This window comes from Dreissena polymorpha, chromosome 9 (assembly GCF_020536995.1).
Source record: "Dreissena polymorpha isolate Duluth1 chromosome 9, UMN_Dpol_1.0, whole genome shotgun sequence".
In the NCBI taxonomy this organism is placed as follows: Eukaryota; Metazoa; Mollusca; class Bivalvia; order Myida; family Dreissenidae; genus Dreissena; species Dreissena polymorpha.
Window position 1 is genome coordinate 97,129,883 of NC_068363.1, and position 26,948 is coordinate 97,156,830.

Sequence of the window (26,948 nt, forward strand, 5' to 3'; positions counted from 1 at the left end):
GTGTCTGTTTTCACTAAATCGATCGTGATATTAATATGAAACGATTTATATTTTTTTCCGCAGCGAACACGTTAACATCTTTTAAATCATTCAACTTTCTAGGTTTCGAATTATTAAAATAACATATTAATATATTATTCAGTACTATTCAAAAGAATCATAATATTGCGTGAACACGTCGTTTGTTAGGTGTAGTAAACTTGTCGAAACAGTGCAACATAGTAATTCACTATATAAACTATTCTTACCAGAGGCGATGTTTATAGGCCCCGTTTTCATACATAATAAAATTAAACAGATAATATGTTTGCTTGTATATTCGGGTTCATAAAATACATATATACTTCTAATTAAACCTTATTGTTATTTATTCACAGGGAATGTCTGTTTGATTGTGTGTGTGTGTTTTTTCCAATCAAGTGGCAACACTGAGTGCGTTTTACAAGTAATAATATTCACTAATATAGAATACTCTATTGTTTTGGGTAACTTTGAAATTCGCACACGAGAAGGGCCAACGTTGAAGCCTGCCTAGCCCCTTGAGTCTACGCATGCGTGATGATTACATCCGTTTGTGTCGCAGCACTCGTAACAGAGCTGAATAGGCTTGGTGTTCCGTTCGTGACCTTGACCCCCATACCGCCTACCCTGACCTTGACCTTGAAGCACCGAACACATGTCCGTTTGGACACAGCCAAGGTTGAAGTTGAAATCGCCCTTAGCGAACAATTCATGTTCCATGTAGCATTGCTGCAAAAAACATATGCCAATAAAACCCCAAAATACTACGATTTTTAATTTGAGAGCAACTTTTTCTGTAAACGTAGTATTTAAATTGTTCAATAACTTTGTATATTCATATAACGACCACAGCCAAATAACGTCCACGAATTATACACATAATTTCGACAACGACACTGTTTAAGGAAAACAATTGAAACGCATTATATTGAAAAATCAATGAGATTGGAGTCTCACTCTTTGAAAACGGGGCTTAATGCATGTGCGTAAAGTGTTGTTCTCTCTTAGCATGTGCAGTTCGCACAGGCTAATTGGAAACGACCCTTTTCGTCTAAACTGGATTTTCGTAAAGAAAAGACTTCTTTTAAACGAAAATTTCCAAGCATGCGGCACGTTTCGTTCCTATTAAGCCTGTGTGGACTGCACATACTTATCTGGGATGACGCACATGCATACGGCTCCGTTTTCTCAGGGCGAGTCCCAATTTTTCTAGTCAGAGTCCGGAACTTACCTCCCCCTGTCCACAGATGGTCTGGTTCCTACAGGCGTCGACCGTATCGATATCGTCACACGTGTAACAAACTCGACCAAGACCTGAATGAAAGTAACATGCGCAAACTGGCAACGATTAACTTATTCATATTTAATGCTATTTGATAAATACTTGTAAACAGAAATGTGTATACATTTAATGTTCAACAAAAGCTTGACTACCGCCCACACAAATCAACACAACTGCAGAGAAAACATTAAATACGTGGCAATTATTGTGATTTGAATCCAATGAGATAGATACCCCAACATCAATTTAGAAAATACCATAAAGGCTTCATTCCAAAAATATACGAAAGCGTTTTTTAAGATATAACTGACAACCAAACTCCTTACAAAGAATATAACTATAGGTCAATTGATCGGTCAGCTAATGTCATTTTGAACAAAGTAATATTTCTCTTCAATGCAATATTTTTATATTATTTATTTTATGCGCGAAAGGAGTTATGCCAGGTTTATATCAACCTCGATCTGGAAAAAGCATGGGCAATTCGCACAGGCTAATCAGGTACGACACTTTCCGTCCAAAAGGATTTTCGTTAAGAAGAGACTTCATTGATACGAAACATCCCATTAAAAAGACAGTATCGTCCTTGATTAGCCTATGCAAATGGTAATCTGGGACGACACTTTACATATGCATTAAGCCAAGTTTCATCAAAACATCGCCTTTATTATCATGTTTTCAATTGCTGGAGTCAATATACCATATTTGAGAAGTAAGTGACGAGGCAATGTTCGCGGAGGACTTACTGGTTTCGCAATACATTCCCGTGAAGCCCAGCAGGCACTGACATTTGAACGCGTGTATGTAGTCCACGCACGTGCCTCCATTCTGACACGTGACGTTCTGGCAATCGTTTATGTCTGTTACATAAAATATGCTTATTCAAGTATGAAAAATAACATTGATTAAAAAAGTGTCCACAACTCACTCCCTGTTACTCGCCTTTCTCACAGTTCACTCAATCAATCACTGCCCGCTCCTCACCTCACTCAATCACTAAATCCTACGTTCTTACCTTTCTCATAGTTCACTCAATCACTCACTCCTACGTTATTAGCTATCTCACAGTTCACATAAGCACTCACTGCATGGTTATCACCTCACTCAATCACTAAATCCTACGTTCTTACCTTTCTCATAGTTCACTTAATCACTCACTCCAACGTTCTTAGCTATCTCACAGCTCACTTAAGCACTTACTGCATGGTCCTCACCACACGCAATCACTAAATCCTAGGTTCTTACCTTTCTCATAGTTCACTCAATCACTACCCTTTGGTTCTCACCTCACTCAATCACTAACTCCTACGTACTTACCTTTCTCATAGTTCAATCAAGCACTCAATTTATCACTCACTTTCCGACACTCGCCTTTCTCACAGTTCAATCACCGATTATCTGGTAATCGCCGCAATTTACCATTCAATCACAGGAAATCACCACACTCAATCGCTTGATCCCTGGTAAAAACCTCATATAATCAATCACTATTTGGTACTCACATCACTCGAACACTCAATCCCTTGTATTCGCCTTTCTCACCGTTCAATCTATCACTCAATCTCTGGCAATCAATCGATGAATGGTAGTCTCCTTTATTACAGGTAACTCATTCACTCACCCCCGGTACTCATCTCATTTAATCACTACTTCTTGTTTCTCATCTTACTCAAGCACTACCTTCTGTTACTAACCTCACTCAATCACTACCTCCTGGCATCACCTCACTCAATCACTACCTCCTGGTATCACCTCACTCAATCACTACCTCCTGGTATCACCTCACTCAATCACTTCCTCCTGGTATCACCACAATCAGTCACTACCTCCTGGCATCACCTCACTCAATCACTACCTCCTGGTATCACCTCACTCAATCACTACTTCTTGGTACTCACCTCACTCAGTCACTACCTCCTGGTTCTCAACTCACTCAATCACTACCTCCTGGTTCTCACCTCACTCAATAACTACCTCCGGGTTCTCACCTCACTCAATCACTACCTCCGAGTACCCACCTCACTCAATCATTACCTCCGGGTTCTCACCTTACTCAATCACTTCCTCCTGGTTGTCACCTCACTCAATCAGTAGTACCTCCCGATAGTCACCTCACTCAATCACTACCCCCTGGTACTCACCGCACTCAATAACTACCTTCTGGTTCTCACCTCACTCAATCACTACCTTCTGGTTCTCACCTCACTCAATCACTACTTCTTGGTACTCACCTCATTTAATCACTACCTCCTGGTAGTCACCTCACTCAATCACTACCTCCTGGTTTTCACCTCCCTCAATCACTACCTCCTGGTATCACCTCACTCAATCACTACCTTCTGGTACTTACCTCACCCAATCACTACTTTCTGGTACTCACCTCACTCAACCACTACCTCCTGGTAATCACCTCACTTAATCACTACCTCCTTGTAGTCACCTCACTCAATCACTACCTCATGGTAGTCGTCTCACTCAATCACTACCTTCTGGTACTCACCTCATTTAATAACTACCTCCTGGTACTCACCTTACTCAATCACTTCCTCCTGGTTGTCACCTCACTCAATCAGTAGTACCTCCCGATAGTCACCTCACTCAATCACTACCCCCTGGTACTCACCTCACTCAATAACTACCTTCTGGTTCTCACCTCACTCAATCACTACCTTCTGGTTCTCACCTCACTCAATCACTACTTCTTGGTACTCACCTCATTTAATCACTACCTCCTGGTAGGCACCTCACTCAATTACTACCTCCGGGTTCTCACCTCACTTAATCACTACCTCCTGGTAGTCACCTCACTCAATCACTACCTTCTGATAGTCACCTCACTCAATCACTACCTCCTGGTACTCACCTCACTTAATCACTACCTCCTGGTAGTCAGATCACTCAATCAGTACCTTCGGATAGTCACCTCACTCAATCACTACCTCCTGGTAGTCACCTCACTTAATCACTACCTCCTGGTTCTCATCTCACTCAATCACTACCTTCTGGTTCTCACCTCACTCAATCTCTACCTCCGGGTTCTCACCTCACTCAATCAGTACCTCCTGATAGTCACCTCACAAACACTACCTCCGGGTTCTCACCTCACTCAATCACTACCTCCGGGTACCCATCTCACCCAATCACTACCTCCGGCTACACAACTCACTCAATCACTACCTCCGAGTACTCACCGTTCTCATAGTTTTATCTATCACTCCCTGGTACTCACCTTGATTCATAACTCCCTCCCTGGTTTTCACCTTTCACATATCCCTTATTCACTTACTCCCCGGTTTTTGTCTCACTCCAGCACTCCTTCTCTGGTACTTATCTCACTCAAGCACTCATTCCCTGGAACTCACCTTGATCAATTACTCTCTTTCTTGTTATCACCTTACCCATAGCTCACACAGACACTCACTCACTGGTACTCATATTGATTAATAACTCCATCCCTGGTCATCATCTTCACCCATAGCTCACTCATCCAGTCACTCTCTGGCACTTATCTCACTCAAGCCCTCAATCACTCGTACTTATCTCACTCATTCACTGACTCCCTGGTTCCTATCTCACTCAAGCACTACCTCCCTGGTACTTATCTCACTCAAACACTCACTTCCTGGTACATATCTCACTCAGGCACTCACTTTCTAGCACTTATCTCACTCATGCTCTCACTCCATTGTACTTTTCTCACTCAAGAACTCACGCTCTGGCACGAATCTCACTCAAGCACTCATTCCATAGTACTTATCTCACTAAATCACTCACTCCCTGATACTTATATCACTCAAGCACTTATTCCATGGTACATATCTAACTCAAGCACTCACTTTCTGGTACTTATCCCTCTCATTCACTCCCTCTCTGGTATTTATCTCAGTCAAGCACTCCCTGGTGGGAGGCGGAAAACGACAACGGGCGAGGCATGGTCAGGGGTGATAACCCCAAAAAAGGGTTAGGGTAAGGGTTAGGGTTAGGGGTCGGGTTAGGGTTAGGGTTGGGTTTAGGCTAACCCAAACCCTAACCCGACCCCTAACACTAACCCTAACCCTCTAACCCCCCCTTGCGCAATACCATACCATGCCTCGCCCTTACTCCCTGGTACTTATCTCACTCAAGCACTCACTCTCTGGCACTTATCTCACTCAAGCACTCACTCCCAGGTACTTATCTCACTCAAACACTCACTCCCTGGTACCTATCTCCTTCATGCACTAACTCACTGGTACTTATCTCATTCAAGGACTTACTCACTCAATCACTCCCTTCATGATACTCATACCTTTATCACATTTCAATATACCATGGAATGCACCTCAAATCCCTCTTGTTCACCTTTGTCATAGTTCTCTAAATCATTCACGTCTGCTCATATTTATAACATTTCACCCATTCACTCCCTGGAACGGTTCTATGTTATATACAACTCAATCAAGTCTCAGGTACTTATCTATTAAACAGTAACCAATCATTCACTTAAAGGTACTCACCTATGTCACATTTGACCTAAACCCCCATTACCAGGTACTCACGTCACTAAATCACTCACTACCAGATACTCACCTATATCACTTTTGACTTAACCCCCATAACCAGGTACTCACGTAACTAAACCACTCACTACCAGGTACTCACCTATATCACTTTTGACTTAACCCCCATAACCAGGTACTCACGTAACTAAATCACTCACTACCAGGTACTCACCTTTATCCTTTTTGACTTAACCCCCAAAACCAGGTACTCATTTAACTAAATCACTCACTACCAGGTACTCACCTATATCACTTTTGACTTAACCCCCATAACCAGGTACTCACGTAACTAAATCACTCACTACCAGGTACTCACCTATATCACATTTGACTTAACCCCCATAACCAGGTACTCACGTAACTAAATCACTCACTACCAGTTACTCACCTATATCACTTTTGACTTAACCCCCATAACCAGGTACTCACGTAACTAAATCACTCAGTACCAGTTACTCACCTATATCACTTTTGACTTAACCCCCATAACCAGGTACTCACGTAACTAAATCACTCACTACCAGGTACTCACCTATATAACTTTTGACTTAAACCCCCATAACCAGGTACTCACGTAACTAAATCACTCACTACCAGGTACTCACCTATATCACCTTTGACTTAACCCCCATAACCAGGTACTCACGTAACTAAATCACTCACTACCAGGTACTCACCTAAATCACTTTTGACTTAACCCCCATAACCAGGTACTCACGTAACTAAATCACTCACTACCAGGTACTCACCTATATAACTTTTGACTTAATCCCCATATCCAGGTACTCGCGTAACTAAATCACTCACTACCAGGTACTCACCTATATCACCGTTGACTTAACCCCCATAACCAGGTACTCACGTAACTAAATCACTCACTACCAGGTACTCACCTAAATCACTTTTGACTTAACCCCCATAACCAGGTACTCACGTAACTAAATCACTCACTACCAGGTACTCACCTATATAACTTTTGACTTAATCCCCATATCCAGGTACTCGCGTAACTAAATCACTCACTACCAGGTACTCACCTATATCACCTTTGACTTAACCCCCATAACCAGGTACTCACGTAACTAAATCACTCACTACCAGGTACTCACCTATATCTCTTTTGACTTAACCCACATAACCAGGTACTCACGTAACTAAATCACTCACTACCAGTTACTCACCTATATCACTTTTGACTTACCCCCCTCCCCATATCCAGGTACTCACGTAACTAAATCACTCACTACCAGGTACATACCTCTATCACTTTTGCATAAATCGCTAACACCCGAGTTCCAACTTATCTCACTGTTCAATTATTCACTCTCAACCCGTTTCTCTCCCGTCTCACAGTTAACTCAATTGTCCCGCATCATGTTCTTACCATCTTCATACTTAACTTGATAACTTACCTATCTCACAGTTGCGGCCCGTGATTCCAGGGATACATGCACACGTGTAGTTGTCCACGAGGTCCCGACACGTGCCGCCGTTCCGACACGGCTGAGATTGGCACTCGTTCATGTCTGCACAGATAGGTATGCAATGAAGTTACGTTTTTTTTTGTTTAACCAATTTATGCCTTGTGGACTCTCCCATCCTTCTAAATTGGATCAATTTATTTCCAAAATTAGGGATGTCTAGTCTATTTATTTCTATATTTAGAATATTTCTTACAGAAATTCCTTAAAGCAAACACCGCAGACCCTGATGAGACGCTGCATCATGCGGCGTCTCATCTGGGTCTACGCTGTTTGCCAAGGCCTTTTTTCTAAACGCTAGGCATAAATGGGTTGAACTTAGACTGTGTAATGGTACGAATGGAATATACAATCATTGTATGTATTACATGCAAGCTTTTGCATACTAACAAAATATACATAATTGAGCTTTGTTCTGGGAAACAGAGCTAACAATGTGCGTGAAGTATCGTCACAGATAAGCTTTTAAAGTCCGCACAGCCTAATCAGGGACGATACTTCCCTCTATTATAGAAATTTACGTTAAAAGGAAGTAAACGAAAATAGAGTCTAGGCTTAAAGTGTCGTCACTGATTAACCTGTGCGGGCTGCACATGCTTATCTGGGACAAAACCTTATGCATATGCATTAAGCCTGATTTTCCCAGAGCGCGGCTCCATCATATGTGCAGAAAGAGAGGCACCGACGGTTGGAAACATGTTTAAAATTCAGTTCGTAAATATTTTAAAATTCAGTTAGAAAATTTGTGGTACTCCTGCTTTAATGAATGATTCTGAGTGTTAAGTTGTACCTATCAATTGTATTGACTGATATGTATTATCTATTAACTTATGTTGTGAACATGAAGTTTACCGGTACTTTCAATACCATGGTGTATTGCAGAAAACGTGACATGGGCATTTTTGAAGTCCAGTGCGCGCATGCTCAGTCCTAAATCTAACGAACTCGCATCTTTATTTACATGTCTCATTCCTCACATTAATAAGAAGTGCATTACTTGTTTCACAGTGGACCCCAGTGTACCCGGGCCTACAGGAACACGTGTACCCGTTAACTCCGTCCACACACGTGGCTTGGTTCTGGCACGGGGAGCTCGCACACTCATTAATGTCTGTAAATAACTATAACTGAAACATACTGTTCAAATAAGATCTACAAAATGTACCTATATAACCTCATTATAGGGTCTTAAACTATAGTATTCCATGATGATGATGAAGAGAATGATGATGATGATGATAATGATGATGAAGACGACAATGACGACGACGACGACATCTGTGATGATGATGATGATGATAATGATGATGATGATGATGACGACGACGACGACGACGATGATGATGATGATGATGATGATGATCACGATCATGATCATGATCATGATCATGATGATGATGATGATGATGATGATGATGATGATAATGATGGTGGTGGTGGTGATGATGATGATGATGATGATGATGGTGATGATGATGATGATGATGATGATGATGATGATGATGATGATGATGATGATGATCGCAAGGTCACACGGACGAACACGCACTTATCTCACACATGGCCCCTGTGAAGCCCGGCCTGCATGAGCAGTTGAAGAAGTTGATGTAATCGTTGCACATGGCTCCGTTCTGGCACGGGTTGCTGCTGCATTCCGTGATCTCTGGAAAAAAGTATCATCTTTACTGTTAATGGGCTAATATTTACAATATTTTAAAGGCTACTTTGTTATGATGATTTGATTCAACGCTCTTGTTTTGTAAATCGTTTTTCAGTTTGCATACATACATTATTCATTAATACTTTATTTATGTGCTTGAAACTGAAGTATAGTGTGTGTTTTTTTTGCCCTCTATTATGTGCGTCACCTACATAACATGCTATGTTTCCACTTTTTTGTTTTTCAAGTAAACGATGGGTCATGATCGAGATATACATTGAATACGTGAGGGTCATACCTGTCTCGCAGTATCTACCGGTGTAACCGGGCAGGCAATGTCATAACTACATTATATCAGTATTCGCGGGCATTAAGACAAACGTTGGGGTCATGCCTGTCTCGCAGTAGCTACCGGTGTTACCGGGCAGGCAATGACATAACTACATTAGACCAATGTTCGCGGGCGTAAAGACATACGTGAGGGTCATACCTGTATCGCAGTATCTACCGGTGTAACCGGGCAGGCAATGACATAACTACATTAGACCAGTGTTCGCGGGAATTAAGACATACGTGAGGGCCATACCTGTCTCGCAGTATCTACCGGTGTAACCGGGAAGGCAATGACATAACTACATTAGACCAGTGTTCGCGGGCATTAAGACATACGTGAGGGCCATACCTTTCTCGCAGTATCTACCGGTGTAACCGGGCAGGCAATGACATAACTACATTAGACCAGTGTTCGCGGGCATTAAGAAATACGTGAGGGCCATACCTGTCTCGCAGTATCTACCGTTGTAACCGGGAAGGCAAATGACATAACTACTTAAGACCAGTGTTCGCGAGCATTTAGACATACGTGAGGGTCGTACCTGTCTCGCAGTGTCTACCGGTGTAACCGTGAAGGCAATGACATAACTACATTAGACCAGTGTTCGCGGGCATTAAGACATACATGAGGGTCGTACCTGTCTCGCAGTATCTACCGGTGTAACTGGGAAGGCAATGACATTACTACATTATACCAGTGTTCGCGGGCATTAAGACATACGTGAGGGCCATACCTGTCTCGCAGTATCTACCGGTGTAACCGGGAAGGCAATGACATAACTACATTAGACCAGTGTTCGCGGGCATTAAGACATACGCGAGGGTTATACCTGTCTCGCAGTATCTACCGGTGTAACCGGGAAGGCAATGACATAACTACATTAGACCAGTGTTCGCGGGCATTAAGACACACGTGAGGGTCGTACCTGTCTCGCAGTGTCTATCGGTGTAACCAGGAAGGCAATGACATAACTACATTAGACCAGTGTTCGCAGGCATTAAGACATACATGAGGGTCGTACCTGTCTCGCAGTATCTACCGGTGTAATCGGGAAGACAATGACATAACTACATTAGACCAGTGTTCGCGGGCATTAAGACATACGTGAGGGTCGTGCCTGTCACGCAGTGTCTACCGGTGTAACCGGGAAGGCAATGACATTACTACATTAGACTAGTGTTCGCGGGCATTAAGACATACGCGAGGGTCATACCTGTCTCGCAGTATCTACCGGTGTAACCGGGAAAGCAATGACATAACTACATTAGAACAGTGTTCGCGGGCATTAAGACACACGGGAGGGTCGTACCTGTCTCGCAGTGTCTACCGGTGTAACCGGGAAGGCAATGACATAACAACATTAGACCAGTGTTTGCAGGCATTAAGACATACATGAGGATCGTACCTGTCTCGCAGTATCTACCGGTGTAACCGGGAAGGCAATGATATAACTACATAAGACCAGTGTTCGCGGGCATTAAGACATACGTGAGGGTCGTACCTGTCTCGCAGTGTCTACCGGTGTAACCGGGAAGGCAATGACATAACTACATTAGACCAGTGTTCGCGGGCATTAAGACATACGTGAGGGTCGTACCTGTCTCGCAGTATCTACCGGTGCAACCGGGAAGGCAGTGACATAACTACATTAAATCAGTGTTCGCGAACATTAAGAGATACGTGAGGTTCATACCTGTCTCGCAGTATCTACCGGTGTAACCGGGTCGGCAAGGACATAACTACATTAGATCAGTGTTCGCGGACATTAAGACATACGTGAGGTTTGTACCTGTCTCGCAGTATCTACCGGTGTTACCGGGCAGGCATTGAAAAAACTACTTAGACCAGTGTGTGTGTGCATTAAGACATACGTGAGGGTCATACCTGTCTCGCAGTATCTGCCGGTGTAACCGGGCAGGCAGTGACATAACTACATTATAAAAGTGTTCGCGGGTATTAAGAAATACGTTAGGGCCATACCTGTCTCGCAGTATCTACCGGTGTAACCGGGAAGGCAAATGACATAACTACATTAGACCAGTGTTCGCGGGCATTAAGACATACGCGAGTGTCATACCTGTCTCGCAGTATCTACCGGTGTAACCGGGAAGGCAATGACATAACTACATTAGACCAGTGTTCACGGACATTAAGACATACGTGAGGGTCGTACCTGTCTCGCAGTGTCAACCAGTATAACCGGGAAGGCAATGACAAAACTACATTAGACCAGTGTTCGCGGGCATTAAGACATACATTAGGGTCGTACCTGTCTCGCAGTATCTACCGGTGTAACCAGGAAGGCAATGACATAACTACATAAGACCAGTGTTCGCGGGCATTAAGACATACGTGAGGGTCGTACCTGTCTCGCAGTGTCTACCGGTGTAACCGTGAAGGCAATGACATAACTACATTAGACCAGTGTTCGCGGGCATTAAGACATACATGAGGGTCGTACCTGTCTCGCAGTATCTACCGGTGTAACCGGGAAGGCAATGACATAACTACATTAGACCAGTGTTCGCGGGCATTAAGACATACATGAGGGTCGTACCTGTCTCGCAGTATCTACCGGTGTAACCGGGAAGGCAATGACATAACTACATAAGACCAGTGTTCGCGGGCATTAAGACATACGAGAGGGTCATACCTGTCTCGCAGTCTCTACCGGTGTAACCGGGAAGGCAATGACATAACTACATTAGACCAGTGTTCGCGGGCATTAAGACACACGTGGGGGTCGTACCTGTCTCGCAGGGTCTACCGGTGTAACCGGGAAGGCAATGACATAACTACATTAGACCAGTGTTCGCAGGCATTAAGACATACTTGAGGGTCGTACCTGTCTCGCAGTATCTACCGGTGTAACCGGGAAGGCAATGACATAACTACATTAGACCAGTGTTCGCGGGCATTAAGACTTACGTGAGGGCCATACCTGTCTCGCAGTTTCTACCGGTGTAACCGGGAAGGCAATGACATAACTACATTAGACCAGTGTTCGCGGGCATTAAGACACACGTGGGGGTCGTACCTGTCTCGCAGTGTCTACCGGTGTAACCGGGAAGGCAATGACATAACTACATTAGACCAGTGTTGGCAGGCATTAAGACATACATGAGAACGTACCTGTCTCGCGGTATCTACAGGTTTAACCGGGAAGGCAATGACATAACTACATTAGACCAGTGTTCGCGGGCATTAAGATATACGCGAGGGTCTAACCTGTCTCGCAGTGTCTACCGGTGTAATCGGGAAGGCAATGACACTACTACATTAGACCAGTGTTCGCGGGCATTAAGACATACGTGAGGGTCGTACCTGTCTCTCAGTGTCTACCGGTGTAACCGGGAAGGCAATGACATAACTACATTAGACCAGTGTTCGCGGGCATTAAGACATACATTAGGGTCATACCTGTCTCGCAGTATCTATCGGTGTTACCGGGCAGGCAGTGACATAACCACATTAGATCAGTGTTGAAACTTAAGTACATGTATGTAGTGTGTATTTTGCCATCTATTATATTCGTCTCGCAATATCTACCGGTTTACCAGGGCAGGCAGTGACATTACCACATTAGATCAGTGTTCGCGGACATAAAGACATACCTGTCTCGCAATATCTGCCGGTGTATCCAGGTCGGCAGTGGCACACCCCTTTGAGCTCCGTATTTGTACACGAGGCACCGTTCTGGCACGTTATCGTCGAGCAATAGTCTGCAGAAGAAATAGAAATACTAAATATACAGCTGATTTTCTTAAAGACTGAGTACGTCGAAAAACGATAATGTTCAATAAATTATTCGCCAGTTAATGCATCAAGAGGATTTGACAGTCGGAATTCTTTGTTTCCTAAGAGGCAGAATTGCTATGACAGCAATATCTAAACATCACGTTTTAATTAACGGCAGAAACTATCGCTAAATTTGTTGTTAATAATCAGCGTTACTTTTAGCAACAAAACCTTAACCCTAATGTTCCCTTTAATTATGCCCTCTACAATTTAACAGTCCGTTTAGACTTAACGGTGCTTTGATCAACTTGACCCAGGTGTTCTCCGGCGTATTACAATTAATTGCGTTTCTTTTATAATTTATGTTTTTAATTTTATGGAAAACGATATTGGTCATTGTACCTTTAATATTAATTATAACAGTGCGAAAAAGCGAAAAAACAAAAGCACAAAAGTATATTCACTGATGGATTTGGCTGTTTTAAAGGAACCCCTCTAGTTTCGGTTTGCTGGCTCGAAGCCTGGAGAATGAGTTTCGAAATGAAACCGCAAACAGTCTTAAAAGCGTATTTCTTGGTTTGGCTGTATCATTTTACTTGACAGTTGGTAGATTTAAGTCCACGAACCTTTCGAGCAGCCTCCGAAATTGCAGAAGTTTGAATCACAGCATTCGAAGCAGCGCTCTACGCCAATCCGCTTCTTCCTCCCGGCTATGCTGTTCTCCAGTGTGCACAACTGGGAGCCATTACACACAAAACATAACAATTAACCTGCGTGCGGGGAAATATGGGCTTAATGTTGTGTGCATTAAGTGTATATATGGTATTTTTGTTGAAAGAAACTCTCTTAGCGAAATCCAGTTTAGGCGGAAAGTGTCGTTCCTGATTACCGCAGCCTGTGCGAACTGCACAGGCTAATCTAGGAAGACACATAACGCACATCTATTAAACACCGTTTTCTCACAGCGAGGTTAAGTCAAAAGTCAGGTAAACAATGCGGATTCATAGCAATGGCAATGTAGACCTAATGGATACACAGAACAATGTAGACCTAATGGATACACAGAACAATGTAGACCTAATGGATACACAGAACAATGAGAACACATGACGTTATTACTTTGCGTAATTGTTGTATTTTATATTTACAGCGTATAACTTAAATGTGTTCTTGCTTCACGCCATTGCTGTCGATGTTATGTCGGCAAGTGAATAAGGTCTTTAATAACATGCCATTCGGTATAGATTTCACGAGTCAGAATAGAGGACTCACAAAGCTAAATTGTAGCTGTCTATTTTTTTAATGTGAAGATAACTTGACATGTTCAATATGAACAATTCTGTTTGGTCTTTAACAAAGTGAATTAAACCTTAACACATGGATTAAAAACAAAATAACACAAACATTTAAATGGCAATAGGATTTCATAGTGCAAGTTCAATCAACTTAACAACGAAAATTGATCCCAATTGATGTCCAAATTTGACTACTATCATATCATACGTTTGCACAATCCCAATTTTAAACTCTAAACCATTTCCTAGAGGCTATAAACATAACGGAATTAAAATAACGAAAATGTTATGTTTTAAAAATGTAGTGTAACTAGAGCGTAATGGGGGCTTGTTCGGGTCTGGCTTATTTTCTTACCACGGTGGAGGCGCACCCCCAGTTGTACACCGCGGACCCGTCCTCCGCTTCCACCGTCTCCTTGTAACATTTCTACAGAGACAATCAGAGAGGCATAATCAACTGAATTCCGATACCATGTATTGCTTTGAACTCCAGTTCATATTATATGTCAGCTGTGTGTTGTTCAATTGGTCGCTGTCGGCTCAGGCTCTTAAAAGTAACCCGGATATATTCAAGTATACAACCCATACAATGGGAAGAGGACAATTACAACGAGCGAGGCATGGTATAGGGGAGATAACCCTGGTTTTTGGTTAGGTTAGGGGTCGGGTAAGGGTTAAGGTATGGGTTAAGGCTAACCCTAACCCAAACCCGACCCCTATCCCTAACCCTTACCCTTACTAACCCTCTACACCACCCCCCCCCCCCATGCGCATTACAATACCATGCCTCGCTCGTTATCGTTGTACGCTTCCCTACGATGTACCGAGGTACGGAAAACATGCTTAAAAGCAGCTGACCATACGCCGGGTCACTTTTTAGTATATTATCCAAACCCCGAATAATTTGTAGTATATTTAAAAGTATCAGGGGTAATTTTAGGGACTACCAGTACGGACAATGACCATAAAAATAGTAAAACCATGTTAGGATCGAACTAGTTTCTCGTTAGCGTTGTATATCGATCATAGCACAACTCTGGCTTTAACAACATGTGCTTGAAGTATTTTTCAACATATGATAAGACACTTTTCTTGGGTGTGTTTCTTTGATTGGACCATGGTATAGACTGCAGCTTAAAGCATATCCAATAATTAACTCAACATGTATAGTGACGTAAATAAGTTTATCAAAATTATTTTAGTGACAGAATAATGCCGCCCACGTTTAATGACACATATCATCTGCGTTTTAACAGCTGACCGGAAGTGACCACACACACTCAGGCGCATGCGTACCTGTCCCGCCTGGCAGTCACCAAATGTCTTACAACCGTTGGGATCCGATAGATTTTTGCAATTGAAGCAAATGGTATTGGCTGAAAAATGTGGAAAATATATATATACGTAAATTCTAACTTCATAAATAAACGTGTACAATATTAACTTAAGATTTATAAACCAGATATACACGCTATTAAGTATCGATGTAATAATAAATTATCAATGTGTAAATATGTCGACAAAATAGGAACATGCATATAATAATTAGGAAATTGTATGTGATAATGATGAAATTGTACAACTGTTTCATAATAAGGAAGATTTGTGTTAGAAGATGACAATACTATTTATTGTCTTCATCTGTTGCACTCATGTTCATGTGCTGTTCACATGTGTACTACTAAGGGTGTTCTCCTACGTTTCTCATGTTTCTACTCAATGGTTTCACTCATGTGTTTTGCTCTGGTATTTGCTAAAACAAAAATACTTTTGTGTACTATGCATGTATTTTTTTCGTATGTTATACGAAAATTGTTTTTTACATGTGTTCTATTTATAAGTTCTACTCTTGTGGCTTACTAATGTCCTGCAAAAATATGTTCCGTTTCTGTGTTATATCCATGTAATTTGTTCATATTTTTTTTTAATAAAATAATTGTGTTCAATAATGTGTTATATTAATGTGTTCTATGCATGTTTACTGTTTATATGTTCTGTTCACGTGTTCTAAAAATGTGTTTTATGTTTTACTTACGTGTTTTACTAATTTGTTCTATAAATGTGTTCTACCCATGTGTTCCACTCATATGTTATTTTCATACACTATTCTACGTTCTACTAATGTGTTCTATTAATAAGTTCGACTTACCGGTATGTGTACTATTAATAAGTTCGACTTACCGGTATGTGTACTATTAATAAGTTCGACTTACCGGTATGTGTACTATTAATAAGTTCGACTTACCGGTATGCGTACTATTAATAAGGTCGACTTACCGGTATGTGTACTATTAATAAGTTCGACTTACCGGTATGTGTACTATTAATAAGTTCGACTTACCGGTATGTGTTATATTCGTGTTTTCTGCTAATAAATCCTAGTTATGTATTCTAATGTATTTGTCTCATGTATCTTTTCATAAGTTCTACTCATGTTTCTATTCATTTGTTCTACTCATGGCTTATACTCATGTGTTCTGTTCATAAGTACTTTATACGTTCGTTAACTTTACTTATGCGTTCTACTAATGTGTTCTGTTCAATTTTGTTGTTAATAAATTATCAATATATGTTTTTCTCATGTGTTCTACATATTTCTACGCATTAGTCATAATTATGTGTTATATTCATGTGTATAATTCATTTGTTGAACAAATGTTCTTTAAATATGTTCTGCGTCCCAGTGATGTGTTCTGTGAATAAGTCAAACTAGTTTTTTTCTATTAATGTGCTCTACTTATGTTTTATGTTAATAAGTTCTAACCATGTGCTCTACTAATTTGTTCTTTTCATAAGTTCTACTTATGTGTTCTACGCATTTGCTCTAATAATAGTTTCTAGGTATACTTTCAACTCATTTGTTCTGTTCATAAGTACCACTAATGTGTTCTATTTGTGAGTTCTACATATTTCATCGAATCATGTGTTCTAATCACGTGTTTCACTCACCCCCTCGGACTGCAGTCAGCAGCAAGACGTGTCCTGAACAACAAAACAAGTCAATAGAGCAAACCTCGTCGTGTATTTCACAGGCAAGTTTTAGTAGGAATCCCAAAGGTCGTATACAAGGCGTGAACAATGTGGTTGGCAAAACCAAGGGTGTTTTTTAACTGCATATCAACCGTGAATGCGATCATACGGTACACAAGGAATAATGAAAAAGAATAATAAAAAAAATAATCTTGTATACACACAACAAGAAAAAGTTTCACAACTTTGAAGAACAAATTACTATTATTATTTCTAAAAAATGTAAAAATATTTAAACTACGGTCCTTGTACAGAGTTTGTTTTCAATCACCTATAGTTGGTTTATAAACCTAAAAATAATGCATTAGAAGTACACGTTCATAAAGTAATCGTAACATGCACAGTAATTACAGTAGATTACAAGTATCCCACAGATACCTGATAATGTTCATACAATGTTAAAAAACATGCAACAATTACATACAGAAAACATGCATAAAACAGTTATCGTGATAAATATCATGACAAAAAAGCACAATTGAATTGTGTTTTATACCTAGAAAGGTGACACACAGCGTGCGGAAATTCATCATGGTACTACTGGAGTGTCTACTGGAGTGTCTACATTAAGAACTGTATCAATAAACATATCGGTTTGTGTTGTTATCTGTGTATTAATTTCCATACGTGACCTAGGTTTGATAAGATTTCAATACTCATACATGCATACCGTGCTATTAAGCGTATGTCACATATTCTCATTTTTGCTGCCGAGAGGTCACACAAAGCCCTTCCCTACAAATAAAATCTCAGGCATATCGTTCGTGTCGGACATGTCGGGCATATCGGACGTGTCGGGCATATCGGACGTGTCGGGTATATCGGACGTGTCGGACATGTAGGGCATATCGTTCGTATCTTACATGTCGGGCATATCGGACGTGTCGGACATGTCGGGCATATCGGACGTGTCGGGCATGTCGTTCGTGTCGGACATGTCAGGCATATCGGACATGTCGGGCATATCGTTCGTGTCGGACATGTCGGCATATCGGACTCGTCGGACATGTCGGGCATATCGTTCGTTTCGGACATGTCGGGCATATCGGACGTGTCGGGCATATCGTCCACGTCGGACATATCGGACATGTCGGGCATATCGGACGTGTCGGGCATATCGGACGTGTCGGTCATGCACAACGTGTCGGGAATGTACAACTTGTCGGGCATGTAACAGGTGTTGGACAAGTCAGACCGGTCGGGCATAATGGACGTCTCGGGCATGAGACATGTAACGGGCATGAATGACGTGTTGGGCATGTAAGATGTGTCGGGCATGTATGACGTGTCGGGCATATCGGTCGTGTCGGGCATGTAGGACGTGTCGGTTATATCGGACTTTTCGGGCATGTAAAACTTGTCGGACAACAGGACATGAACGACATGTCGGGCATATAGGACGTGTCCGGCATGTTAAACGTGTCGGGCATGTAAGACTTGTCGGGCATATCGGACTTGTCAGGCATGTAAGACGGGTCGCTCATATCGGACGTGTCGGTCATGTAAAACGTGTCGGGCAAATCGGACATGTAGACATTTCGGGCATATCGGACCTATCGGGAATGTAAACGTGTCGGGCATGTTAGACGTATCGGGCATATCGGCTTTGTCGGGTATGTAAGATGGTTCGCTCATATCGGACGTGTCGGGCATGTAAGAAGTGTCGGGCTTATCGGACGCTGTGGGGGATGATTGGACGCTATTGGAACCCCTTTATAATCACGCAAACTATGGATTGTCCAGAAACTTGTTTGGTATTCAATCGTATGTGTATAGTCGGTACTTTATCTTGAATAGGCTGTAACGGATCAAACGCAGATCCGGTTACAACAAAATTATTTAAATAGAGCCTCTGTCTGTAAAAACGAGGCTATATGCATGTGCGCAATGTGTCGTTCTAGACAAGCCTGTCGGGGACGACATTTACCGCCTAAAGTGAATCTTCTCTTATGAGGTACATCCTTTAAACGATAAATTTCATTAAAGCGAAAAGTGTCGTCCCTGATTAGCCTGTGTTGATTGCATTTAACCCCGATTTCCCGGATCATGATAATTATAACAAAACAAATAGAGAATATCGAGACGGGGACGTCATGCAGTATTAGTAAGAGGTAGTTGCGACGCTGTCGGAATTTTATCTAGACGTTTTCGGTCTTTTGATACAAATTAGATTTCGAGAAGCTAAACCCAAAATTATGTCCCGACATTCGATATATTGAGATCGGAACGCTATATGCTTAGGAACGGCAGCACAAGTACGGCAATGTGTTTATGGCTTTACTACGGCATACGTTTTGTGTCATATTAAATGTCGCTCGATATTTTATACAGATTCAACAACTTTCAACGAAATTGGACCTTAAGTAATATAGTTTAACACTATTTATTTTAGCTTGATTGCATCGAAAGCCTCGGACTTATTTGAAACGCTCTCGAGTCCGTTTCCTGGGTAGAAGCAGTACTAGGTCTTTGGTGGAGAGCTAAAGAACGCTTTCACAGTGGGATCATACCCGTGACCTCCCTGTCGCTAGGCGGTCACCGTTTCCACTACGCAACCCGTGATAATTTGATTGTCGCATTGTCGCCCTAATATTATATGTTTTACCTTAACCCACTTATGCCTAGTGGACTCTCCCATCCTTCTAAATTGGATCAATTTATTTCCCAAATTAGGTATGTCTGGTATATTTATTTTTATATTTAGAATATTTCTTACAGAAATTCGTCATGCGGCGTCTCATCTGGGTCTACGCTGTTTGCAAAGGCCTTTTTTTCTAGACGCTAGGCATAAATGGGTTAAATTGAATATCGTTTCTTCTTTTCGCTTGACGGTTTTCAATGTTTCGTGTAGTATCGTGTGGAGCGATGAATATCTTGTTTAGTGTTCATATGGCGACGAACGATATTCAAAGCTATGTTTGATTCCTTCAGTCAATGAATCGGTCAGTTATTTTACTGTTTGTCAGTGAGTCAGTCCGTAAGAAATAAAAAGATAAATAAATGTACGATGCAAGCTTTACTTTAATAGAATCTACTTTATATTTGTGAACATGAACATGCAACACAACACTCACTTTTCCTGGTTTCTCGATTAACAAATGTTCCAGAGGTATAAATTAAGAGTGTTACCTCGGGAAATACGATACTAGTACAAGAAATATATATAGATGTTAAGATGCAAATGCAATCACTGTAATCAATTTTGTACAATTTTCCAATAAGCTGAACTCAAACCCTCTCCGTGCGACATATGACAGGCAGAGTTCACAGTCTTAGTTGCAAAATAATGTTTTATAATGAAATCAAACTACATGTAATAAAATATTCACACACTAACTATAAAAGTTATCAAAGCGCTGAAGGCACTGAACTATTGCATAATTTAACGCGCAAGTCATTTTTCAAAATCAATCGCAAGTTTGAAATGAACACACGCCATTCAACTTTATAAAGTGTGTGTCATAGCGCACGGGTCGAGTTTTGTGTGCACTTTTTATCATCCTTATTATTTTATAGAAATAACTTAGACAAAATAAAAACAACATGCTTTTTGGACGTTCTGAAAGCATAGATAGTATTATGAAAATGGTAATGAGAACTTAATATAAAGATTTACAGGCACCATCATATTAAAGGAATATTTTTTTCTAATATCAGATAATTATCTCACCAAGAATATAACTTCATAATGAAAGTTCCGTGTACAAAACTTTTGATTTTTGACACCATATACAAATTCAAAATATACAATAATCTTCGTATCTTGTATATGGAGGAATAAAAGTATATAAACATTGCTGTTTATGCTTTACTTGTTACCCGAGCAGTTCACACGGTGTCAACAACGCTGACATAAACATAGGTATAGAGCACTAATGCGCTTTTAGGCGTAGCTGTTTTACTCAGTTTTCATCTTAGTGACTTTTACATAACGCCAACAGACACGCATGAATATTTTCGAATATTTAATAAGCTGATTCGAGATACAACCTCTGAATTTTTGCTACATCACTGCGTATGTGCTCAATTCAAAGGATGTAGCACTGTTCAGTGTAAGGAATTCCGGACTACTCTCTGTATGCTCAAACGACACAAATTGTGGCCTTGTTACAATTACGCGTTACAATCCATCTCGCATAATTTCACTTTCGCCTCCAAGATGAGAAAACAATCATTAGCGTAATAGTATAGTGTCACGATAAGAGAAAATCGTTTAATTATCATACCACAATGTTTGCCGTACTTGGTCAGCACGTCTGGAAATCATTCCTTAATGTGTGGATAGGCTGCCATTATTAACAAGTTTGCTATTTTGAATTCAATTTTGTATCAAAACGCATTGTTCTTAAATGTGGCATATTCAATTCACAATGAGATTTGTAATGACCCTCGTCATGCGAAAATGGGTCTTATTCCATATCCGCCCATCATATAAATAGCCCACTCAGCTATCTCTCCTTCTGGTAAGGAGAAACATAACATATTGAGTGATTTTATAGCGAACAGCATCGCCTATGGCCTGACTGCGCAAAAGCACATGTTGGGTTTAACAAACGCTTGCCGAAACGCATAAGACCCATTTTCGCATGACGGCGCTATTTACGTGTGATTTAAATGTGTCGAAAGAAAACTGCGTTTAAATCAAATTTCAACATACGATATATTTCGATAGTGAAGAAAGATACTCATAACAAGGCATATGAGGACACATATGAAGTGCTCTCCCGTAGTATATTTTTTTATCTACTCACACTAATGTGTGGTTTGACAATGCTAACACACATTTCATGCAGTGAATATGCAACTTACAGGTGAAAAACACAACACAATGTTTTAACTTTTGTTTAATTGTATTTATTTATTTAGAAAAGTAAATTGCAAAGTTTATTTCAAAGTCAGCGTATACGCCGACTACATTTTTAAATGATATTTATTGTTATAAATATATATAATATAATATATTTAGTTGTTTTCGGTTTTAGCGATTATAAAGCATTTCGAGGTTGCCTATAGTATGCCTGTAGTAATTGATGAACTCATATCCAATCTATGTATTGAGAACTGTGAATATAAACAAGCTAAACCTTCTACTTACCTTCTACTATTGCGTTGCTAGCACCCGTAAATACAAAAGATCGCCGCTATCTGTTGAGAACCAAAGAACGTTTCCAGAAATACCCGCCGTAGTAGCATGAACGAGGTTACGAAACAGGTCATTCGTATTATTATTATAAATTGCTTGTTATATTCGGGTTTAGCGATTATGAAACATTTTTTTGTGTTTGTCTATCGTATCGCTGAAGTTATTGTTGAACTTATGTTCAATGTTTTATAAATTGAGAATATAAATAAGCGTAAACTTTTTCCCGAATCTATTAATAACCTCAATTTACGACCTGTACTACGTCATTGAGGTGTATGTGATAGCGTAACCTATTGCGTTGTTATCGCCCGTGAACTTTCCTTGTTTATCGACAGGCGCATCTATCAATAGCCTCATATTATGAATGGACTGAGCAAAAATACTACGTCATGAAGACGCTGCAGAAAGTGGACTATTTTATTTATTTGTAAACAATCTCCTCCGCGACACGTGCATTACGATAATTGTTTATTGATTCTTTTCTATAAAAGCACCGTTCGAAACTATTGCTTTTTACACGATATTAATATCATGTTTCCATTTGTGAATGAATATAATTGGAGAAATCAAACCTTTTGCATCAATTATACAACTCTTCTCGCGCGGATACGCGTAGTAAGCGGGTATTGGGCTCCTAGTAGCTAAGCCGTATCGACCTGAATTTTGACTAACCACCTAAGACGGTCGCAAAGCGACCATCTACAAATCAAATGATGTTGCCATATACAAAACTGTACATGGTTTCAAATAAGTACTAGTACAATTCGGATACGCGTAAAAATAATTTCTGAATATAAATATTAAACATAACAGGGACATTGTATGCAAAAGTAATAAAAATGTTTAGGTTAGTATTTGTTTACAAATATATGTACAAAGATCAAAAACAAGAATTATCAAAAGATATATTTAACCTGACTCTCATTAGTTTTCGACCATCATTCGACTAGAGAAAAAAAGCATCGCTATAAACATGTGCTTCCGTCAAGGTGATATCCAGCGGCTCAATAGTAACCCTTCATTGTGGCGATGCAGTGGATCGATGTAGCGCTCGTAAACCCTTCACTGTGGCGGTGCATTGGATCGATGTAGCGCTCGTAAAACCTTCACTGTGGCGGTGCAGTGGATCGATGTAGCGCTCGTAAACCCTTCACTGTGGCGGTGCATTGGATCGATGTAGCGCTCGTAAAACCCTTCACTGTGGCGATGCAGTGGATCGATGTAGCGCTCGTAAACCCTTCACTGTGGCGATGCAGTGGATCGATGTAGCGCTCGTAAACCCTTCACTGTGGCGAGGGAATGGATCGATGTAGCGCTCGTAAACCCTTCACTGTGGCGGTGCAGTGGATCGATGTACCGCTCGTAAACCCTTCACTGTGGCGATGCAGTTGATCGATGTAGCGCTCGTAAACCATTCACTGTGTCGATGCTGTGGATCGATGTAGGCGCTCGTAAACCCTTCACTGTGGCGATGCAGTGGATCGATGTAGCGCTCGTAAACCCTTCACTGTGACGATGCTGTGGATAGATGTAGCGCTCGTAAACCCTTCACTGTGGCGGTGCAGTGGATCGATGAAGCGCTCGTAAACCCTTCACTGTGGAGGTGCAGTGGATCGATGTAGCGCTCGTAAACCCTTCAGTGTGGCTGTGCAGTGGATCGATGTAGCGCTCGTAAACCTTTCACTGCGGAGGTGCAGTGGATCGATGAATGATCGTCAACCCTTCACTGTGGAGGTGTTGTGGATCGATGTAGCGCTCGTAAACCCTTCACTGTGGCGAGGGAATGGATCGATGTAGCGCTCGCATACCCTTCACTATGGCGATGCAGTGGATCGATGAAGCGCTCACAAACCCTTCACTGCGGCGGTGCAGTGGATCGATGTTGCGCTCTCAAAACCTTCATTTACTGTGACAATTCAGTGGATCGATGTTGCGCTCGCAAACCCTTCACAGTTGCGGTGCAATGGATCGATGTAGAGCTCGCAAACCCTTCACTGTGGCGGTGCTGTGATCGATATAGCGCTCGCAAACCCTTCACTGTGGCGGTGCTGTGGATCGATGTAGCGCTCGCAAACCCTTCACTGTGGCGGTGCAGTGGATCAATGTAGCGCTCGTAAACCCTTCACTGTGGCGATTCAGTGGATCGATGTAGTGCTCGCAAACCCTTCACTGTGGCGAGAGAGTGGATCGATGTAGTGCTCGAAAACCCTTCACTGTGGCGGTGCAGTGGATCGATGTTACGCTGGCAAACCCTTAACTGTGGCGGTGCAAGTGGATCGATGTAGCGCTCGAAAACCCTTCACTGTGGCGGTGCTGGTGGATCGATGTAGTGCTCGAAAATCCTTCACTATGGAGATGCAGTGAGTCGATGTAGCTCTCGTAAACCCTTCGCTGTGATGGTGCAGTGGATCGATGTTGCGCTAGCAAACCCTTCACTGTGGCGGTGCAGTGGATCGATGTAGCGATCGCAAACCCTTCACTCACTGTGTCAATTCAGTGGATCGATGTAGCGCTCGCAAACCCTTCACTGTGGTGGTGCAGTGAATCGATGTTGTGCTTGCAAACCCTTCATTGTGGAGGTGCAGTGGATCGATGTAGTGCTCGTACACCATTCACTGTGGTGGTGCAGTGGATCGATGTAAATCTCGTAAACCCTTCACTGTGGCTGTGCAGTGGATCGATGTTGTGCTCGCAAACCCTTCATTGTGGAGGTGCAGTGGATCGATGTAGTGCTCGCAAACCCTTCACTGTGGAGGTGCAGTGGATCGATGTAGCGCTCGTTAACCATTCAGTGTGGCGGTGCAGTGGATCAATGTAGCGCTCGCAAACCCTTCACTCACTGTGGCAATTCAGTTGGATCGATGTCGTGTAGCGCTCGCAGAACCCTTCACTGCGGCGGTGCAGTGGATCGATGTAGCGCTCGTAAACCCTTCATTGTGGAGGTGCAGTGGATCGATGTAGTGCTCGCAAAACCTTTACTGTGGAGGTGCAGTGGATCGATGCAGCGCTCGTTAACCCTTCAGTGTGGCGGTGCAGTGGATCGATGTAGCGCTCGCAAACCCTTCACTCACTGTGGCAATTCAGTGGATCGATGTAGCGCTCGCAAACCCTGCACTGAGGCGGTGCAGTGGATCGATGTTGTGCTCGCAAACCCTTCATTGTGGAGGTGCAGTGGATCGATGTATTGCTCAAAAACCCTTCACTGTGGCGGTGCAGTGGATCGATGTAGCGCTCGCAAACCCTTCACTGTGGCGGTGCAGTGGATCGATGTAGCGCTCGCAAACCCTTCACTGAGGCAGTGCAGTGGATCGATGTGGCGCTCGCATACCCTTCAGTGTGGCTGTGCAGTGGATCGAATCGAATGCGTTTGAGCTAAACTTTTATAATTTTTTATGATTGACTCGTGTTTCCTGTTTTATTATACATTTTTATAACAAATGTCCAATTTATTTTAATCTTAATCATCAGCTCTTAATCTCGGAGTGTTATGTTGTGTGGGTTTACTTTTATGCTGCAAACTTGTGGAATTTTTACACAAATGTGTACAAATTTCAATAATCGACAAAAATCCAATATCTAGTCAAGAACTTAACACCAAGCACTTAGTTGCGTTACTCAGTTACCATAAGCCGATCAGTTAAGGTCGAATTGTGGTCGATCAATCCATTTAGGTGTCCTAAATTACCCTCGTCAATAATGCACGTTTTTCATTACCTTAATTTTGACTCGATCACGATTGTAACGGAATATTATCGATGGGTAGTTTAAATATATAGCATAATAATGTCAAACAGATTTATATCAAGGCATGTGCATATATTTTTATAAGTGCAATTGTGTTGTGATATTTAAATTGAAACATCCGGTAATAAGCACACTCAATTGTGATCAGTTTTCATTGTAATGCAGTTGAACATATATAAGTGTCGAATAAGCGCTACCATTAGAAGGTAGCCACCACAGGTGGTTAGCGTGTGGCTATGATAATAATTAGTGAAAACATCATTTTGAATGATAAATAATCATATTATAACGAAAAATCAACTTTTCTAAAAAAAACATTCACTATCAAATATATATATATATATATATATATATATATATAATATATATATATATATAATATATATATATATATATAATATATATATATATATATATATATATATATATAACAAGCTATTCAACTCGAAATCACCCGCAAACAGGGTGCATCGCTTTGAACAGTCATTACTCCATCAATTTTGCAGTGATTTTCATTAACCTGGTCTTATTCATGAATGGAATCTCTATGTGTAAAGACACACCTTCGCATTGGACAAATGAAATCACTCGTGTGTTTAAAATGTCATTTAGTTGAAATGTATGTAAACAAATGTTTCAAACGGCACTGGACAGTTAGTTTTGATGCATAATGCAACGG

The 26,948-nt window shown here is 41.4% G+C and overlaps 1 protein-coding gene and 1 long non-coding RNA gene across 2 annotated transcripts; one reads left to right on the forward strand and one right to left on the reverse strand.

Moving 5' to 3' along the window:
• Positions 1 to 302: 302 nt before the first annotated feature.
• On the reverse strand, positions 303 to 18,013 carry LOC127844599 (fibropellin-1-like). The gene is made up of 12 exons (XM_052374991.1): positions 17,879 to 18,013; positions 17,302 to 17,334; positions 15,649 to 15,728; positions 14,708 to 14,779; positions 13,684 to 13,792; positions 12,934 to 13,041; positions 8,875 to 8,988; positions 8,323 to 8,436; positions 7,257 to 7,370; positions 2,050 to 2,163; positions 1,253 to 1,335; positions 303 to 750 (listed from the first exon to the last, which is right to left on the reverse strand). Exons 1-12 carry the CDS (start codon positions 17,913 to 17,915, stop codon positions 532 to 534), a joined length of 1,197 nt encoding a protein of 398 aa, XP_052230951.1. The 5' UTR covers positions 17,916 to 18,013; the 3' UTR covers positions 303 to 531.
• LOC127844600 (uncharacterized) lies at positions 8,985 to 13,142 on the forward strand. The gene is made up of 2 exons (XR_008032831.1): positions 8,985 to 11,004; positions 11,196 to 13,142. It is a non-coding gene; the product is annotated as an uncharacterized LOC127844600 (long non-coding RNA).
• Positions 18,014 to 26,948: the final 8,935 nt, after the last annotated feature.

Bases quoted from the DNA above. Each gene is read 5' to 3' on its own strand.
- LOC127844599 (XM_052374991.1), bottom strand. From the start codon at position 17,915: ATGATGAATTTCCGCACGCTGTGTGTCACCTTTCTAG. The intron at 17,335-17,878 runs GTATAAAACACA...TTTGTTGTTCAG, and splicing joins GCTGTGTGTCACCTTTCTAG to GACACGTCTTGCTGCTGACT. The intron at 13,042-13,683 runs GTTCGTGGACTT...TTTCTTCTGCAG, and splicing joins TTTCGGAGGCTGCTCGAAAG to ACTATTGCTCGACGATAACG.